The following is an 18816-nucleotide window of genomic DNA, read 5'->3' on the forward strand; positions in this document are numbered from 1 at the left end:
ATGCATATCATCCCTTTACTTTAAAGTATTCATATGTTCTCGAAAATGCAAAGTTACCTTACCAACTGAAATGCAATAACTTTTACAGTACATTGTCTATTTCAAAATGGACCTTTTGGTAATTAATGGATTATGAAAAGTGCCTTCACATTCCTATTGAATGTATCATGTAAGCAATGTTTTGCATGAAATTTAACTTTTATAATTTTTGGGATATTCGTATTGACTAAGGTTCCTATCCTGGTTTTGCGTGTTCGGCTTGTATGAAAATATTATATTTTCTTGAGATTATACTAATGAAATCATCGTGAAATTCTAAATATGAGATAGACAAACAATAAAGAAAAATAAAAAATTTACCTTACAAAAACTATATACTGATATATACTATAAATCGAATATAATATCATTAAGTCGATTAATCCTCAACAAATGCTCTCCGATGAGCACGTTGTGGAAGGATAGGGTCAGGTTGAGGATGAGATCCTTCCAAATGCCCTCTCCAGTGCTCTGCTTGGTGATCTTAACAACATCCTCATTGCACTTCTTAGGGATGTCGACAGCCTCCTTGATGTTAGCGCAACCTACTCCTTGGAGTTGGAGGTCCTGGTGAGGAAGCGCTTTGCGTCACCCAGATGGCCCTACATGATGAGCCATGAGGGGATTCCAGTGTGAAGAGGAGCTTGATGACAAGCAGGACCAAGGAGATTGCTCCATGCTGAGCATGAAACGTCACCAAGGTCGACCTCAGGATCACTACATGTGTCTTCTGATACCTACAAAGTAAGTCAATTGGCACTCAATCAGTGGGCATATAACCGTAAGAGAAACTCGTGTTAAATTTAAAAATCTAGCTATACAAGAGGATGAGAAAAGCAAACTTACATCCATCAATTCTTCGGGAGCTTATTGAATCTCATCATTGGTGTTACTTTCATTTAGTATGAGTGGTTGGTCCGGCACTTCCAGATGCTCAAGATTTTCCTCCCTTTCCCTCATATTCAACAGCCAAATGACATCATCGATGTGCTTTATGACCTTTAATGAGCTATTCAGTTGTTCCATTCCAAATTCCAAGACTTGTTTTTTTAGCAAGCTGCTTTTCATTAAATATGTAATCAACATATCGAATATAAAAAAGAATCAACCACATGAGCAACAACTCGAATGGTCAGTCTTGTTCATGGTAATTTGAGAACTACGAAATACAGTTTCCACGTCAATCATTGAATAAAAAAATAACATGAATTGATTCATGCATGACTAGAAGCAATATGGTTTTGACGAGTCGGGCTATATAGTCGGGTTAACAAGATATGGCTCTCGGTTCAATCATGTGCGAGAAGTAAAACACTAGAAGAAATGGCTATTGAATTTGTTTCCTTCAGAGAACCTGCATTCTGATTTTGATCAGACATTTCCTCTAATAGGTGGCATGCACTTCAATTAATGAACTTCCATCCACATATCAGGCCAAGAATCACTACCAGGTCATCACGACAACGTCAATACACATTTGAAACATAGATAAAGCTTTACCTAGAGATGAATTTCGCATGAGCCTCAAACCCATTTCTCATACTCGATTAGCTATATTAGATTAAGAATACCCGTACCTGGTAGATGAGATGACCAGGAGCACCGATTGAACTGAGAACCATAATTTCCAAGACGTCGTCGCCCGTGGTTGACGCTGCAGAAGTGGGATCGAGCATAGTCCAATTACTTCAAGGCTTTTTGGCTGCGAAACAGAGCCAAAACAGAGCATTGCAACTGCCGTCTTCTAAACTGAAGACGGCAATGCTCTATGCCTCAAAGAGCGTTCTGAAACGATAAAGAAAGCTTTTAACGAAGGGAATATTCGATCCAGAAGACTTTTGGCTCTCTCTTTAGGGATGTGTACGTACGAATGTCTTTCTCTAAATTTGTAACCCCGGTGGCGAGCGGTGGAAGGCGATCGTCCACGGCGAATGCTAGCGACCATAAATGGCGGATTTCAGCGTCGGTCAGTGTGTTCTCGAAGCCTCTCGACTTGGTTCGACGAGAAAAAATTTCGTGCCCAAGCGTTCCTCTCTCGTGCTCTCTCGCAGCCGTGGACCGGAACAAAAATAATTTCCTTCCTTCAGCTCTGCGCCCTCTTGAGATGGATTATCGATTCTGACCGGGGAAAAATTCTATGGCTCCCAACCTCAGTGCACCAGCGATGAGGATCGGCGCCGGCGAGCCGAGCCACTTCACAACTTCCCGGCCGAGAAACAAAGCAGAGGTGAGCTCCGATGCACGGCGTTAAAAATGACTGACAGCAGCGGTGAACAGCGTCCGGAGACGTGAAAATCCCAAGAGAATCGCTCCCTAGGGAGAGAATTTCTCCGTCGGTTCCGCGTGTGCATGATCAAGAACTGATCCCGTCATGCAAATGCCAGCTCTAGAGAAGGAATCGGGCGAGCCATTCGCTATGGACACGCGAGCTAAAAGGAGCGAAGGGAAATGGGAAACGTTCGGCCTTTTTCTTGGTGTCCATTTTGATTCCTTCTTGGGTTTGTTTTATTTGTGCTCTGAGTGGGCTTTAGGTTTTTTCTTTCCTCGAATTAAGAAGGGCTAATTTCCTTCGAGCTTAATGGGCCAAAACATTGAGATTGGGCATGGGCATACGATCAATCACCCATTTTGTATATATACATGCACCTCAAACATTTTAGCTTCCTTGTATGGAATAGAAAAACGAAAGAATGAAAGAAAGAAAGAAATCACCACCTGTTCCAGGACCATGTGGGCCAGTTCACGATGTTAGAAGCTAGGAATCGTCCCTGATAGTACGGTTCCCGGTTTGAGGGTGAGAATCGATCCCCCCTGGAACCGATCATCTCTCAAAACCAAACATGTGACACAGGCAGTTGGCATACACGTGGCTGGCGTACATGTGGCAAAAGCGGTTGGGTTAATGCCAAACAGGTTAAAGTCAAAAAAAATTGCGAGAACAGTTTTTTTTCTGGCCAAACCTCATTCTTAAAAGAAGTGATGGAGATCGTGGACAAACACGTAATAGAAGTGGGTTAGCATACATGAAGAAGCAGTTGGCATGAATATCGAACCTATTACTAGAATTGATACCAGCCGCATCCAAAACATGATGGACATGTCCAAAACGTGGAGCAAAATGCCGGGTACCGGTAACTCGTTGCCACGACCATTTCCTATAACACTATCGAAACCATTGTAATTTGTTGCTAATCCTCTCCACCATCCTTGCACCAAACACTCTGGAGATTAATTTTGATTTTGCAAAGGGAAGGTGGTTAGTGGGGTTCCCTTTAACTATGTCGTGCTTCTTCTATTTTCGAGATTAATGTTTCGGAACCCAATGTATATAAAATATTTTGGGACTCTCGGGTTGGGAATACGATCAATGTACTGTAAAACGTAATACACATTACACGTTTAGTTTTACACACTATCGTGCCTAAACAATCCAATTTTTTTCGGACCGTCCATCCAGAATCAGATTCGTGTCTTATGTGACCCACAATGTTAGCAAGATATTTCATAAGCCCTGAATTTACCTACCTAGAATAGCCTTCGTCGCGGAAAAGTACCAAAAAAGTCATAAACTTATTGTATTAGTACTAATTCCGTCCTAAACCTTTCAGTTGGACTAATTTAGTCATAAACATTTTCACATTAGTACCATTTCAGTCCATCCGGCTAATTTAAGCCGGAAATCGCTGACTTAGATGCTAGTCATCCTATGTGGCATGATCGGCGTTGACGTGGGCAATTTTTAGTACTTTTTTTGAATTTTTAATATTTTTTTTCCTTTTTTCCCTACGAACCCAAGGAAGGAGAAGGCAGGAAAAAAAAAAGAAAAGGAAAAAAATATTAAAAATTGTCCACATCAGCGCCGATTATGTCACGTAGTACGGCCGGCGTCTACGTCAGCAATTTTCGACCTAAATTGATTGGATGGATTGAATTGGTATCAATGTGAAAATGTTTAGGATTAAATTGATTCAATTGAAAGGTATATATATGAATTGGTACTAATATAATAAATTTATGATTTTTTTTGGTAGTTTTCCGTCTTCCTCGTCACTTAGAATACCCACAGGGGCTTCACATCCGAAACATTATATTGGGCCTATCATATTATTGGGTTTCGACCACGCACTCTCGATCCGAAGAAGCTGCATCCCCACTCAAATTCCATTTCTTGTAGGTCTTTGGAATTTCGAGGCAAAAAGTCCCAAAGTCCTTGAAAGCAACCTCGTATTCAATAACATTGAAAAAAAAAGTTAAGTGCAAATGACATGGTCAATCTCTCCATCTGTGATCAAACCTTAATTTTAAATCTCCCCCCGTGATAGTCCTAATCGCGCTGTACTTTGAGACAAAACCAGTCTTATCCCTATCAATCATCGTCACCATCACCCGTTCATCAAGCTACTAAATTAGTCTAGGCAAACGAAGAAAGAAACGAAAATAGAATATGATAAACGTCAAGATCTCACAAATTTCGTGGTCCTAGTCGGCCACGTCCAGGTAAGTTCGCTGCCCAAAGCAAACTTGATTCCGGGAGAAAATAATTGGGGCATGGATTTGTTGGGTCTTGGTCAAATTTGGCAACCTGGCTGCTGAAGGCTTTAAAGTCACGATTTTTGCCGCCCCCCTCAACATGTAACTACAAAGATCATGTTTATCTTGTGGGATCGAGATTTCGTTTCCATAAAAGGACCGGGTTGAGTCACGTCCAACTAATCATGTTACCATCGCGCTAAATATTTTCGTCATATTTGGCTTATTCTTATTAAATATGTTGAGAGCGCGCAGTAGAAACCCGATATAGTCCGAGTCCCATCAATTCGACCATTGGTTCTAATACCGAGAGGTAGCCAAAATCCGAATCTGTTAAGATATTCAGTTGGACCCATATCCACTTAAAAGCTTAAGCTAATGAATTCTAATTTAACTAGGATAGATTAAGTGCTCCAGACGGACCACACCACAATAAGGGCATCCTTTCACATGAGGCGTGTTGAGCGCGTAGATCCCGTGGTCCCGTAGATTCTCCTCGGGAAAACACGCGATGATCGTAATGCTCCAAACGCAGGGGCTCGGGCGAGCAGGACGAACACGCTTATCGCGCTGTGCAGGTGTCGGGACACGGCTACGGCGCCGAGTACGACGTCGTTGGGGAGGGACACGGAGATGAGCGCACGACGTCGGATAAGCCTTTTCTTGTCCAAACATCGCTTTCCTCGTTTCCTGCAGCAATGTCTCTTCAGTGGTTTAGAAGACGCCCAGTAAAGTCCTCTCCCTCTCTCTATCTCTTTCTCTCCGCGTGCTTCGTTGACCTAAAATCTCTCTCCGACGAAGCTCAGGTTCGCTTTCCGAGTTCCAGATCTACTGGTTTCGACCCGCAATCTCGCGAATCCGAGGTAAGATCTGATGTGCTTGCTCCGTTCCTAGTCGACCCTTTGGCTGTCTTGGGTCGTGTTTGATTTCTGCAAATTGGTTCCATCAGGAAGTGTTTCCTGCTTGTAATACGCTGTTTCTTGATCTGGGTTTGCTTCAGATCTGTCTGTAAAGGCCGAGACGGGCTCCGACTTGAGGGTTCGAGGGACGACCGGCGTTCGGCTTCGAGGGTTTTGGGTGTTGATTGATGATCTGGTTCCAGATCTGGACTTGACAAAGCTAGGCCGATCTGTTTTCTTGGAATTTGGACGTGGGAAATGTCGATGGTGCTGAAAGATGAATCGATTCACATCCGGGAGGTGTGGAACGACAACCTCGATGATGAATTCGCATTGATCCGCGAGGTCGTGGACAGGTTCAATTACGTCGCGATGGATACCGAGTTCCCCGGGGTTGTTTCTCGTCCGGTGGGGAATTTTAAGAACATCAGCGATTATAACTACCTGACTTTGAAGAATAACGTGGATATGTTGAAGTTGATCCAATTGGGTCTCACGTTCTCGGACGAGAACGGGAACTTGCCCACTTGCGGCACGGACAAGTACTGCATTTGGCAGTTCAATTTCCGCGAGTTCAACGTGACCGAGGACATGTTTGCTGGCGATTCGATCGAGATGCTGCGCCAGTGCGGTATGGATTTCAAGAAGAACAATGAGAAGGGAGTTGACGTGAGACGCTTCGGTGAGCTCCTGATGTCCTCTGGGGTTGTTCTAAATGGTGATGTTAGCTGGGTTACCTTTCATAGCGGGTACGATTTTGGGTACCTGCTTAAGTTGTTGACTTGCCGGAGTTTGCCCGATACGCAAGTGGGGTTCTTCGATTTGATCAAGATTTATTTCCCCATGGTGTACGACATCAAGCATCTGATGAAGTTCTGCAACAGTCTTCACGGCGGCTTGAATAAGCTTGCCGAATCGTTGGAAGTTGAGAGGTTTGGCGTGTGCCATCAAGCCGGGTCTGATAGCTTGCTCACAGCTTGTTCTTTCCGGAAGTTGCGGGACAGTTTCTTCAATGGCTCCACCGAAAAGTACGCTGGTGTATTGTATGGCCTTGGTGTCGAAGATGGACAGAGTACTAATTAAATGAAGATAGCTTGGGAAAGATTGGATGAATATTTGTAGACTACTTGCGTGTGAGAGTTCTAGTTCTCTTTGTAAACTTTGGCTAATTGTTATGTTAGTATGACCTGCTTTTAAGTTTGTATGCTCTTTAAGCTGTGACCAAAATCTCGAGTTGCTTTAGCTTGAGCTCTTGTAAATTGTTGCAATTAGTCTTCTAATAAAAGCGTTCACAATTCCTTCTTATATCGACTCTTCACTCATTGTTCTGCTCATGCTCGTACTTTATCTCATTTCACCTGTTATTTTGGTGTAATGAATCGTTAATAAAGAATGTGTTAAGTTCATAATTTCTGGCTGTTAACTTCCATTTAAATTCATCAGTTCGATTAATCTGGTATCCTTTATTTTGATTTCCTGACATGATGATTTGATGGCAAGTTATTAATTAAGTGTGCCGAATAGCACATTCTAGTTACTCCATTGAAATGTGGAAAGTACAGTTTCATGCTTTCATTGTTTGCAGAGCTTCATAACACTACAGTTGTGTACATTTGCTTTTGCAAACTTTGGACCATTTAGTGGCATTATTACAAGCATCTTTGATTAGTGGCTAATTCGAGTCTACTTTGCAACCATATTAGTTTCGCTTCAGTTGTATTTTCCCAGTTGATTATGTAAGAGAGTCGTGGCAAATCAGACGCTTTATGTGTGCTGCCTAATTGTAAATTTTTTGCACCGTTGTCTTGGTCTATTTGAATGACAATGTCAATTGAAAGTGTCTATGGCTTATGATTAGTCGAGCTTTATCTGTGCCAGAGGTGCTGCAGATGCATTACTGGAGACTTTGCTGGATAACTGTGCTATAGCTGGAATCGACAGACAGAGTTTTTCCATCTAGTGTCCTCTGGCTTATTTTGGATCGATTCCAGCAGCTTGGTGCGCCCATTCTTCAACCTTTTTATAGGTGGATAGACTATTATTTTTCCTTCCAGCATCATTTTAATGGAATATGAGATGATGCATGTCAAATGGTGAGTTAAATGATTCTGTCATTAAAACTAAATGTTTATCTCATCCTTTTGCTGATATGCTGGGTGTGGAGAATGGATAGAACGCTAATTGAAAAAGAATATATGGGGAGAGATTGATGAATGTCTGAGGACCACTTGAGTGTGAGGGTCATAGTTCTCTTTGTAAACTTGGGCTAATTTTTTTGTTACTATGATCTGTTTCTCAATCTGCATGTTTTCTAAGCTGCAACCAAATTCTCAAGTTGCTGTAGCCTGAGCTCTTTATTTGTTGTTGCAATCAGTCTTTTACCTTAGGTGCTTGCAACTCCTTTTTATGTTGACTCTCTTTTCATCCTTGTATTCGTGTTCATGCTTTATGCTCATCTTTGCATCACATTACATACTGTTTGGGTATATGAGTCATCCATAAAGAGCTTATTTTGGGTTGCAACTATTATCTTCCGTCTATATCCTGAGGCATGGGTGGTTCTAGTATACTTGGGTTGCTTAATTTTGTTACATGATAATTGAATATCATGAATAGAGTGCTGAATTATTACGTTCAAATGTGCAAGTATGGACCACAAGTGATGATGGCCTAGTGGTAAGGGCATTAATTTCACAAATGCTAGGCCCGGTTGTTGAATTTGCTTGCGGTAGTATGAGTGGGTATATCACTTTGTTTGAATGGATTCTGAACCTGTAACTTCTTGGTGGGGCTAGGGTGACAGGATCTGCCCACCTCGGATTGATGGGTCACAAATGGGGCCAAGTCACGACCTGCAAAAATTTCATAGTGAGATAATGCCCAGAGACAGTAGACATGCAGGTTGTCCCTCCTTGCACATTCTGGATTGGCAAAAATAAGTAAGCAAAAATGTGGCAAGTAGAAGGGTTACACTGGTGCTTGTATCTTGATCAACCAAATTTTGCATGTATAGTAGTATTGCTTTTGCAACATTTGGACCATTTAATGGCATCATCATAAACACTTCTTTAATTGGGGCTCATTTTGTTTTTGGGCATTGATCAGTGATGAATAAATTTCTCTGCACAATACTACTTTTTGGTTAATTGAATCTATTCTCTGTTGATTGTTTAAGAGAAACTCGTGACAGATAGCTTCATGTTTGCTTTTTTTCTTCTTGCATGTACATCTCGGTTTATCTGAATAAAAATCTGTTTGACAGTGGTTATGGCATTTGTAGAAGGTACTGCAGATGCATGACAGGAGATTGCAGTAGATAAAGTGTGCTCACTTGCTGAATTAATCAGAGGTGTATCATCTTCTGGCTTATTGGGATTGATCCAAATCTGCTTGATACAACCATTCTTCAACTTTTCAGGTATGTATGCACTATATATACCTTTTCCTTCCGCTATTATTATAAAACACGATGTGATTGAGATGATGCATGTCAAACTGAGGAGAGAATGATTCCTTTCACTGGCGTTAACTGTTCCACGTATCTGTTGGCTAATATGCTGCATGATTCATTTCGTGTTTTACCTTGACCAGTTTTAGTTCCCTTCCCTCCACAGTCCTTGAACTGCCCGTGTTGTTCATTAATCTTCAAGCCTGGAGAACTATGAAAAATCACTCATTTTATTTCTAGTTCCTGGTGCTTGCTTCTGTGTTTCTCAAGTTTCTTGCTTAGCTCAATTGTGAACCGAATTTGTTATTCACTAGTTCTCTCGCAAATTTGCTCAGTTCTCTGCTTTTCGATATTGTCAGTTATTGAGCTTAACAATTTTGATCTCACTTCCAACCCTTGGATTTTACACTTGAAAGATTGAGTACATGGAGTCTGTTGTTCACTAATAGCACCCGAACTACATGATTCCTCTAGCTATGCAAAAGTACCAATTGCCTTAGTTTGTTACACAATTATATCATCCTTTGGTCAGCAACTAATCCTTCAGTTCTCGTGCTCTACGATGCGAAAAAGAGGGAGATGCTACTACATCATTATTTCTTATGGTCTCCAGTGTTCATTGATAGTTGTTGAAATAGGCAATCCTAGATGATTGAGGGAAAAAGCTGGTTGCATAACTCAATGAAAGGAGTCTATCTGAGCAATCAGAAATTGAATTGAAAGGTAGATACACACACACACACAAATGCTCCCACTTTCCAATGATTTGAACAGAATATTCTCGGAGAAAATGAACATTTAAGATGAGAGATCCGAGAATTTTTCCTAGAATTATTGTAAAGTTATCTGTGACAAAGGGAATAATTTGAACAATTTCAAACGAATTAAACGCACCTATTACTATCGTCACATGCCGGGAACAGTCTTTCAAAGTTCATCGGCGATCCCAAGCTTTTGAGGCTGTCATCAATAGAAGGGTAAGAAGCAAACATGTTAGGACCAACATGTGATTACTATGTGTCAGGAACATCAGAAGAATAGAAGGTGATTTCATTGGTACCTTGTCTTGAGATAATCCAGTTCTTATCCTGGCCGAGAGCCCAGAAGAAGTACCCACCCAAGCCCCGAGACCTTGCAAACCGGACCTTCCTCCGCGCAGACCGAACATCGTCATAACCAATCCAAGAGACTCCAACATATGAGTAGTACGACACTGACTCCTCGTCGAATTTGACTGTCGTATGGTTCTGAAGATTGAAATCAACAATCTGACTGTATGTCAAGACACCATCTCCAGGACCCGTCCCGACAGCTGGGGCCCCGACTTCATTAACATTTGGATTCTGGAGCGTCCATGTCCTCCCGTACAACGGTAGGCCCATCACCAGCTTTCGGGGCGGCACACCAGCTCGAATCCACGAACTGATTCCATAGCTCGTGCTGATGTTGCTCTTCGAATCATAGAGTGCCGACTGCTCGCCCGTGAAATTCTCCCACGACCCGTGATAGTCAAAGCACATGGGGCTGACCCAGTCCACATGCTTCCGGATCGCCCGACTGGGGTACGATCGGGGTGTCCCGAAAACCTGAAATGCTGATGCATAGTACACGGCAGATGTCAGTAATAAGCGGCTTTTACCACATCTCTTGGACTCGTCAGCCAGTGCTTTTCTCCACTCTTTGTAAAGCAAAGCAAGGTTCGACATGTCTTGTTCATCCGCTGGAAACTCCCAGTCCAAGTCAACCCCATTGAAACCGTATTTTCGAGCTACTTCAATGGTGGAGTTTATGAATGCTGCACGAGTTTCTGAGCTGTTGGCCATCCTGGAGAACACATTCGGGTCTGACCCGCCTCCTCCTATGGATAGGAGGGTCTTGACTGCCGGCTTTCGCTTTTGCAGCGTGCCCGTGAATACAGGCAGCTTGGTTTGGTCAGATGCAGTGACGTTGAGCCTGAACGTGGTCGGTTTGGGCAATAGGAACGCATAGTAAATGTGATTGAAATATGAGGTGTCTATGGATGATGCAGGGAATTCATCAGACGACGGCCAGTAAGCTGCTTTGATAGCCCGAGAGGGCGGAGCTCGTTTGGACGGGTGGTGGATTGGGTAAACGGGCTTCCAGGGCTCCAGTTCGGGACCTGTCGAGGCCCCACATCGAGCAATTACGCCGTAGGCCGCAAGAAGCATAAGCGACAAGATTATTCGTAGACCGGCCATGCGTAACCAAATCAAGATGAAACACTATAAAAGAAAGGATTCCGGGTTCGAATTCGAAGACAAGAAACAAAGGGTATTCGTACAAAGTTCGCAGCAGCTATGTTAAAATCGAAGTCTCATGTCGGGATGTGAGGTATCTGTCAATGTTGGAAGCGTCATTCCTGATAAAGAAAAACAGTTGGAACTTCGAAAGTGTAGGAATCAAAGACTGCTTAAGAAACGGCCAAACTTAATGGAAACAAGAGGGCCGAGCATGTTTGGACAGAATTGAGTCTTGAACGGTGATTGCTTGACGATCCCACTTCTTCTCTTTGCGTCCATATCTTTCTCAGCATTTATCAAAATCAGACTTATGAAGCAGGCAATCTCCTTCGACCCAGAGCCACAATGTATCGCCTCGCAATCTCTTTCTCAATCAAAGCCTTATACTTCAAGTTAGATGTTTACACGATTTTTGATCAGCTGGTTTGACCAAGGTTTTTTACGCGAAAACTCCGGCGACTTTGGTTACTGGACAAGCAAGCATACTTTGCAGCCAATCTGCATGCAAGAAACTTCAATGCTGTGTGATCCGGAGTTCACTTCAGCTAGAAGCTTGCACGTTCTCCTGTTCAAGAAAATTCAACCTCCCATGTGACCTGGAATTGTCAATGCAGCAGGAGATGAGATGCAAACTTTGTTAAGAAACCTACAATCACTCTTATAATTAGATTCCGGTCTATACCGGAGCTATCGACAACCCTTATCTCATTAAGTACGGTACATGAATTCTATTATCATGAATCGTGCCTCCATCCTCTGATCACGTACAACATAATGGTTGTGACGTCGAAGTTAAACTTAGATGCGTTAATCGATGTGGCTTTGTTTTATCTGGTAATTGAAGTAAAGGAAAAATTACTTTCCATTTCAAATATTTTACTTGAAAACATAGGTCTCTGCTCCGTTAATTCCTAAACATATGATCATATTCCATACTCTTTTCATTTTTGCTCCTAGTAGTATCCGAGTATCTTGAGTATGTAATTTTATCATCTGTAGATTAGTTTCTTTAATAATTTGTAGCTATTATTCCACTTTATGAAAGAAAAGTATTTCCTCCTGATTAGAGGAAGAGAGCCATTGTGGTGGTGTGCTTTTACATGCAGTGGCCTTGATTTTTTTTTTTCTCGTTGTTTTTATATTTTTATGTATTTTAGAATTGCATGTGGATCACATTCAAGCAAGTAATCCACTAATCAAAACTGGTTGAAAGAAAACATGTACCCTTAAAAAAAATTGATTTGATTGTCACCTCAAAATGACCCTCTACATTGGTAACCTTCGTCTAAGTAGATTATGACCCATGACTCCATGAGACACTTAGATTACTGGGAAAATTACCAAAAAAATCTTAAAATTGTTGCACTTGTGCCATTTCAGTCCTAAAATTTTAAATATAGAAGATTTAGTTCCGATCATTTCGACAATTTGCCAATGTAGTCCTTCTAGTCAATTTGGTCGGAAGTGCCATGTAGGACAGCCGATACTGAGATGAACAATTTTTACAAATTTTTTTATTAAATTTTAGATTTTCTTTTCTTTTATTTTTTCTTTATTTTTCTTTTCTTCTTTTTTCATTATGGTTGTTGAGCCTCACCGAATGCGGGCAAGGGCGCAAAGGCCCTCGCCAAATCTGGACAAGGCAACCGGCGAGGCCATGATGGCCTCACCTAAGGCCTCCATGGCCTTGCCAACTGTGGGCAAGGACGCGAAGGCTCTCACCAACCACAAAGGCCCTACGTGAGGTCATTGCGGGCTCGTCGGCTGCCTTGCCCAGATCAACCCTTGCCGGCCACAATGACAAAAAGAAAAATAATAAATAATTCAAAAAAATTATTAAAAATTTGCAAATTTTGCCGATCGTGCCATGTAGGATGGACGGCATCCACATCAACGATTTCTAGCCGAAATTTGTCGTAAAGTCTATATTAGCAAATTATCAAAATGTTTATGACTAAATTAGCCAAATTGAAAGGTTTACAACTGAATTGGCAAAAATACAATAAGTTTATGACTTCTTTGATAATTTTCCCTTAGATTACTTGGAACTACTCATCTAATATTGCAGCACCTGAATAAAGCACCACAGGAACTCTTGCAGCAAATTCTTACCAAAAAACACAAAAAATAATAACTCTTGCAGCAAAGACACATCCCTGGCGAGACTTCTCTACAATGAAATCCTCTATGATTTTCTTTATCTGCTTTTCGTTTCCCTCTAAGTAGAAGGGAATTCAAATCCAAACAGGTCGAGGCTCAATAAGATCGTTTAGGTGTACGAGTCGCCTCTCATGACGCATCAATTGAGTTCACACAAGACGACGTGCGAGAGTGTCGAAATCCACATCTATTAACCACTCTATTGTCACCCCGTCGAGCCTGATTGTGCGTTTTCTTCAAGTCCAAAATCGTAGAATTGTTGCCAATCGGTAATTATGCAAGGGCTGGACATTAGCCAAAACACATTGTATGTGGTTGGACTGAATAATGAAGCAGGCTACATTTCGTCCAACATTGTGAATGGTGGGTTGTTGGAACTCGCTATATATATCGACTATCTGGTAATAATGGGCCCAAGTTCGGTGGATGCCATTTGCACCTGTCACCACTTCTCATACCATAGGATGATTTATTAGGATTTTCTTAAGAATTTACGAGCTTTTAACGAGGCGCTAGAAACTAATAAACTATTGGCTTCAATGGTAAGGGAGTTTGCTCCTCTTCTCATGGTATTTTTGGTTCGAGATTTGTTGGGAACACTTCAGGAGCAAACTCCTGAATACACCAGACCGATGTGGGAACGTGCCCTTAAGATCGTCCGAGGAGGTGGACCAAATTCAGGTGCACGAACCTTGATCCAAAACACCACTCGACTTGCCAAATCGGAAAAAAAGAAGAATGAGGAGCACTAGCAGACTTTCCCACTAATGCCAATCGAGGAAGTTTCACGACTTACGTATTTGAGGTGTCATAAACGAAAGGATAAGCTTAGGAGTCACGACAAAAGTGGTGGTCTGACCAAATCTATTTATTATTTAACTAGCAATCTTGTTGCATGCTGATTGGATCCTCCAAAGCCAATCAATTGACCCGAGAACTAGGAGAAAGAAAAATAAGAAAAACAAACAAGAAATTTGAAAGAAAGACAGGCCAGGTGCCCCCAACTTGATCGTTTTCTACACCCTCTATATTTTATAGTGGGATGTGCATTTTGACCCATAAACCCTAGGCCTTCCACCCACTTGGGCTTACTTTAATATCACTTCCTTTCCTTGATTAGATTTAATTTAATGTTAATGGACTTATCTAGATTTGTTGGTGTACGATTTTTTGGCAAGAAAAAATATGTTATTTAACTTAGTCAGAGAAAAGCTAGTTGCGAATAATAAAAATATTCGTATGGGTTGGAGTAAAATTGCGAAAATTAATGATTACAAGAAATAAAGTTGTTATTTAGCACGCTTGTCATCAAGCTAAGTAGGGGGCTATGCCTCGTTACGTTTATCGGGGACAAGTGCACCAACTCAATTATAAAAAGTTTCCACTAATACATGCTCTCTTTTTTCTCAAATCATATTATTAATTTAATTTTGACCCCGCCGAAACTTTTAAAAGACAAATTGGACGTGATATATGGAACTTAACAAGCCCAAATTACTAGAAAAAAAATTGCAATATTTTATAAACCACCCTTCCCGAGTATTTAAATCCAGCAAAGTTCCTAGTTGAAATTGAAATCGTTTAGTCCCTAAATTTTTATTATTATGTAAATATCGTCCCTTGTAGTTCATTTTCGGATTACCTGAGTAGACTATATACTTACATAGTCATTTAGCTTGATCATGCTCAAAACTCATGATATTAATTTTTTCTGGCTTTAGTATCCTAGTTGTAACTTTCATTTAAATTGTGAGTCACATCTTAAGTACAAGAACATCGAGCAATTTTCAGCGTAAAATACGGGCTAAATTGCAAAATAAGTGACAGTTAAGGATCAAAATATTAAAAAATTGTCAAATTTGAGGATTGTGAATTTAACTTTTAAAACAATAAATAGCTTAACGTTCTTTTCTTTACTCATTAAAAAAATTAAAGCGCCCTAGTTTCACCAGCGATCCAATGAAACTCGTTGAATAAAACCCTTTTTCACAAGTGAAGTCCGGAATCGTTATCCCAAAAATAAAAAGCAGAAAATCTTTATAGGAACATTTGAGAGGCAACCATGAATCCTATGTATGGATTTGTTGAGAGACTCACATACACTTTTCTCACGATATATTACTTAATGTTCTGTTTTTTTTACCCATTAACAAGATTAAAGTGCTCTAGTTTCACCAATGATCCGACGATACTCGTCGAATAAAACCCTTTTTCACGATTGGAGTCCGAAATCATTATCCCAAAAATAAAAGCAAAATATCATTATAGGAACATTTGAGAGGCAATCATGAATCCTATGTATGGATTTGCTGAGAAACTTACATACACTTCATGCGTCATGAGCTGGTCGAGGGTGGGAAAGGAGAAGAAGAAGAATAAAGTCATTTCACATTGATAAGTTGATAATATTATAGTTTAAAGATATTTTGGGTGGGGAAGGGAGGGGGGGATTGGAACCCTGTGGGGCTTCCTCTTGGTTGGATGATCCAAAGCAGGATATGCTTGCCCGGACAAAGAGATCTCATAAAGAGATTTGGTTGTTCATTTTGATTAGACATGTAAAATTACTCAGCGAATCATATGAATTTGTTCTTTTTCAGCATCCGCCAATTAAAAAAGATAGAGAATATCATGTCTATTTTTTTATGCAGAAAAATGAAGAGAATCATGTCAAAACCCCCCACTCAAACCTCCTCTTCATCTCATTATTTTTTTCTCATGTGGTATTAGGGTTTGGATGAAAAGGGTCTAAAAAAATTGACATTTATTTTCGGGTTCACTGCTGGTGCAAAAGAACTAGGCGGCACGTACGGTATAGCGTAAATTCGTTAGCGAAAAAAAAAAAAGAAGTAGAATTTTTCAAAAAATTTAAATTAGTGCATATGTACAAGTTATTGATTGGATACAGCTTATGAAAGCTTCTTTTTTATCAGTCACATTATCATTTCATCTAACTCCCAAGGAACTGGCTGTGGACGCATACAAGAACACAAACCCCATACAAAAAGAAATGACATTTTAAAAGGACAAAGTTAGATTATACTCTGATCTAAGCGGAGCAACTTTAGAGATTTGATCATGTTAAACTAATAAAACAGTGAAGGGCAGCATTATCATTGAATGAGGGGACTCCACATCAGCTTCCCAATTTCTTTGTCGGCCATTTGTCATCGTCCCCCCCACCAATTCGTGTCAAATACGACAAAAAATATGGAGATAACACAATTGGGGTTTTTAATTAACCTTATTTGCCCTTAATATGGCAACACGAGGTTTCCTAGAAACCTCAATGCATCTTGGGATTATGCAAAAGATGGCAATTTCTTGATCACGAGGGATTTCATTCCCATTTATTGGTGGACACCCAGACATGTGTTGACCAATGATACAACTTAAGACCAAACCAAAACATAGAGAGAAGAAGAGAAAAAGTTGTACAACTCAAGCCAGCAGAGACATAGCAATAAGCACCTCCTGAATGATACATATCCTCACCATACAAAGAATAAAGAGATTATCTATAATATATCATCATCAGTACATTTTGAACAAAGAGTTGCTATGTTCCTGGAAGTTTCGACCTCGTTGACTATGACAACAGTTGTGACTATAAAGTCAATGGACTCGCGACTATTCATCATTGGTCTAGTTAGGTTTGAATGACCTTCCACAATCGCATTCATTTGAAGTTGATTATCAATTAAAAATACTTGAAGAGGCCTTTAATTTTTTTTTTATTGTAACAATGTATGTGTGATGTGCCTTCTCTTGCTAAAGTTTATCTAGCTCAATTTAAGAACGATATTACGTTACTAACTAATGTATGGTGTTTAAATTTTTTTTGGTCACTACATGGTGTTTAATTAAACTGTTAGTTTCATGGTGGTTATCCAATATAATTTACATGCTTCACATATACTACAACAAGTGTTGCTAGAACTAGACGAGAAATTCACATGTCATTATAATTCTATATCACAATGAATATTTTATATGTTGGTTAGTTCCTATTGTTAAAATATATAGATATTAAACCACGTCTTCATTTAATAATTTAAATTTTTAAAATAGTTGTTCCACAACAGTTTACATGGCAATAAAGTAGGAGGTACTAACTAAGTTCAAAGTTTCCCAAGCCTCTCATTTGTCCCCCTTACTACATATTTCCACATTTAATCTTCGGCAAAGTCCTGCCTATACGTGAGGAAGAGTGCTAAAATATTTAATTATCGATGGAAAGTGTTAGAATATTTAAATATTAAATCAGGCATCCATCTAATAGTTTAAATTTTTAGAACAATTAGCAGCAAGCCCACAATATTTTACATGGTATCAAAATAGTTGGAACTGATCCCACAAAATTTTACACAATATCAGTACGGGAAGTGCTGAATTAAAAATTTCTATCCTCTTATTCATCTTCTCTGTAGATCCACACTTAATCATCTTATGCCAAAGTCTTGCATGCATACGCATGAAGAGGAAGTTAAAATATTTAAACATTAAACCACGCATTCATATAATAACCTAAACTTTTATAACAGTTGAAAGTATTCTCACAAAAATTTACGGTTAGCTTTGGTTCATATGATTCATTTATGAACCACAACATCAATCTTAGTTCACCTACCTGTCCCTATGGCTTGGATTGCATGAATGCCTAAGCTTACATCTATATATCCTATAGTTTCGTCAAAGCCTTGAGGGTTAGTTACACATAACACTGAAAAGACTGTCATCTAATTATAGGGAGAAAGTCATTATGAAAAGATGGGAAGCTCAAGATAAGACAGCTTTCTATATAGATTCCTGTCACGTTACATGTTACTTAATTTCCCAAAACATATTATCTTTCTTTTCTTTTTTTCGCTTGCCAGCTAGAGATGATGTGATCACCATATGCTGTTAATCTAGAATCTCTATTCTTTAAATTTTCTAGGGTCTTATCATTCAACAAAGATGGATGTTCTTAATTCGATTATTCTCTCTTTCTCCGCCCTCGAAAAGAAAAAAAAAACTATGAAACGTTTTCATATTTTGTGGGACTTAAAGATTTTTAGTATAGTGTTTTAAAGTATGACCCAATTAAATGAGTAGTGTCGTCAAGGAATTAATCAGATGGCCGAGAAAAGAAGAAAAGCAGTCAACATGACAAGACAAACCTACCTACGGTGGAGAACCCTAAAGTAGTGTTTGGAATCTGTCTTAGCATGTTCAAATGTTCTTTGTCGAAGAGTCATGCCCCTATACCTACCCAATATGTCTTGGGATGCGTTCATATCTCAAGTTTTGGCACACCTTCCCTTGCTCGTGGTGTCCATAGATATCTCAGATGTTCCGTGATGGAAGGAAATCACGATGGTACAGAATACTTTGACATCCTTTCTAACATGTAAATTGAACTTATAATGAAAATGCAAAATTGACGAATAAGGAGCAAAACCTGGCTCTTATGTCATTGTTCAGCCTAGACGACATG

General features: G+C 40.0%; 2 protein-coding genes and 1 long non-coding RNA gene across 4 annotated transcripts; 1 reads left to right on the forward strand and 2 right to left on the reverse strand.

Moving 5' to 3' along the window:
• Nucleotides 1–361: 361 nt before the first annotated feature.
• On the reverse strand, nucleotides 362–1179 carry LOC130140191 (uncharacterized). The gene is made up of 2 exons (XR_008818203.1): nucleotides 886–1179; nucleotides 362–776 (listed from the first exon to the last, which is right to left on the reverse strand). It is a non-coding gene; the product is annotated as an uncharacterized LOC130140191 (long non-coding RNA).
• A 4097-nt stretch (nucleotides 1180–5276) lies between these two features.
• LOC115684365 (probable CCR4-associated factor 1 homolog 7) lies at nucleotides 5277–6773 on the forward strand. Of its 2 annotated transcripts, none has more exons than XM_030609097.2 (2): nucleotides 5277–5432; nucleotides 5570–6773. In XM_030609097.2, exon 2 carries the CDS (start codon nucleotides 5727–5729, stop codon nucleotides 6549–6551), a length of 825 nt encoding a protein of 274 aa, XP_030464957.1. In that variant the 5' UTR covers nucleotides 5277–5432; nucleotides 5570–5726; the 3' UTR covers nucleotides 6552–6773. The 2 variants fall into 2 exon arrangements, with proteins under 2 accessions (XP_030464957.1, XP_056174754.1); XM_056318779.1 differs by having other exon boundaries at nucleotides 5287–5432; nucleotides 5519–6773.
• Nucleotides 6774–9929: 3156 nt separating this feature from the next.
• LOC115684393 (class V chitinase CHIT5-like) lies at nucleotides 9930–11878 on the reverse strand. Its single transcript, XM_056318752.1, has 2 exons — nucleotides 11057–11878; nucleotides 9930–10999 (listed from the first exon to the last, which is right to left on the reverse strand). The coding sequence occupies exons 1-2, from the start codon at nucleotides 11133–11135 to the stop codon at nucleotides 9930–9932; spliced, it is 1149 nt and encodes a 382-aa protein (XP_056174727.1). The 5' UTR covers nucleotides 11136–11878.
• Between the last annotated feature and the right edge of the window lie 6938 nt (nucleotides 11879–18816).

The sequence above is a fragment of the Syzygium oleosum genome, unplaced genomic scaffold (assembly GCF_021117445.2).
Source record: "Syzygium oleosum isolate NSW1041296 unplaced genomic scaffold, Sole_v2.1 Sole_v2.16, whole genome shotgun sequence".
NCBI lineage: Eukaryota > Viridiplantae > Streptophyta > Magnoliopsida > Myrtales > Myrtaceae > Syzygium > Syzygium oleosum.

What these genes read in the sequence shown, in the direction of transcription:
- LOC115684365 (XM_030609097.2), top strand. Translation starts at nt 5,727, where the DNA reads ATGTCGATGGTGCTGAAAGATGAATCGATTCACATCCGGGAGGTGTGG.
- LOC115684393 (XM_056318752.1), bottom strand. Translation starts at nt 11,135, where the DNA reads ATGGCCGGTCTACGAATAATCTTGTCGCTTATGCTTCTTGCGGCCTAC. An exon ending in TCGATGTGGGGCCTCGACAG is followed by an intron (nt 11,000 to 11,056) that starts GTCCCGAACTGG and finishes CGTCCAAACGAG; the next exon opens with CTCCGCCCTCTCGGGCTATC.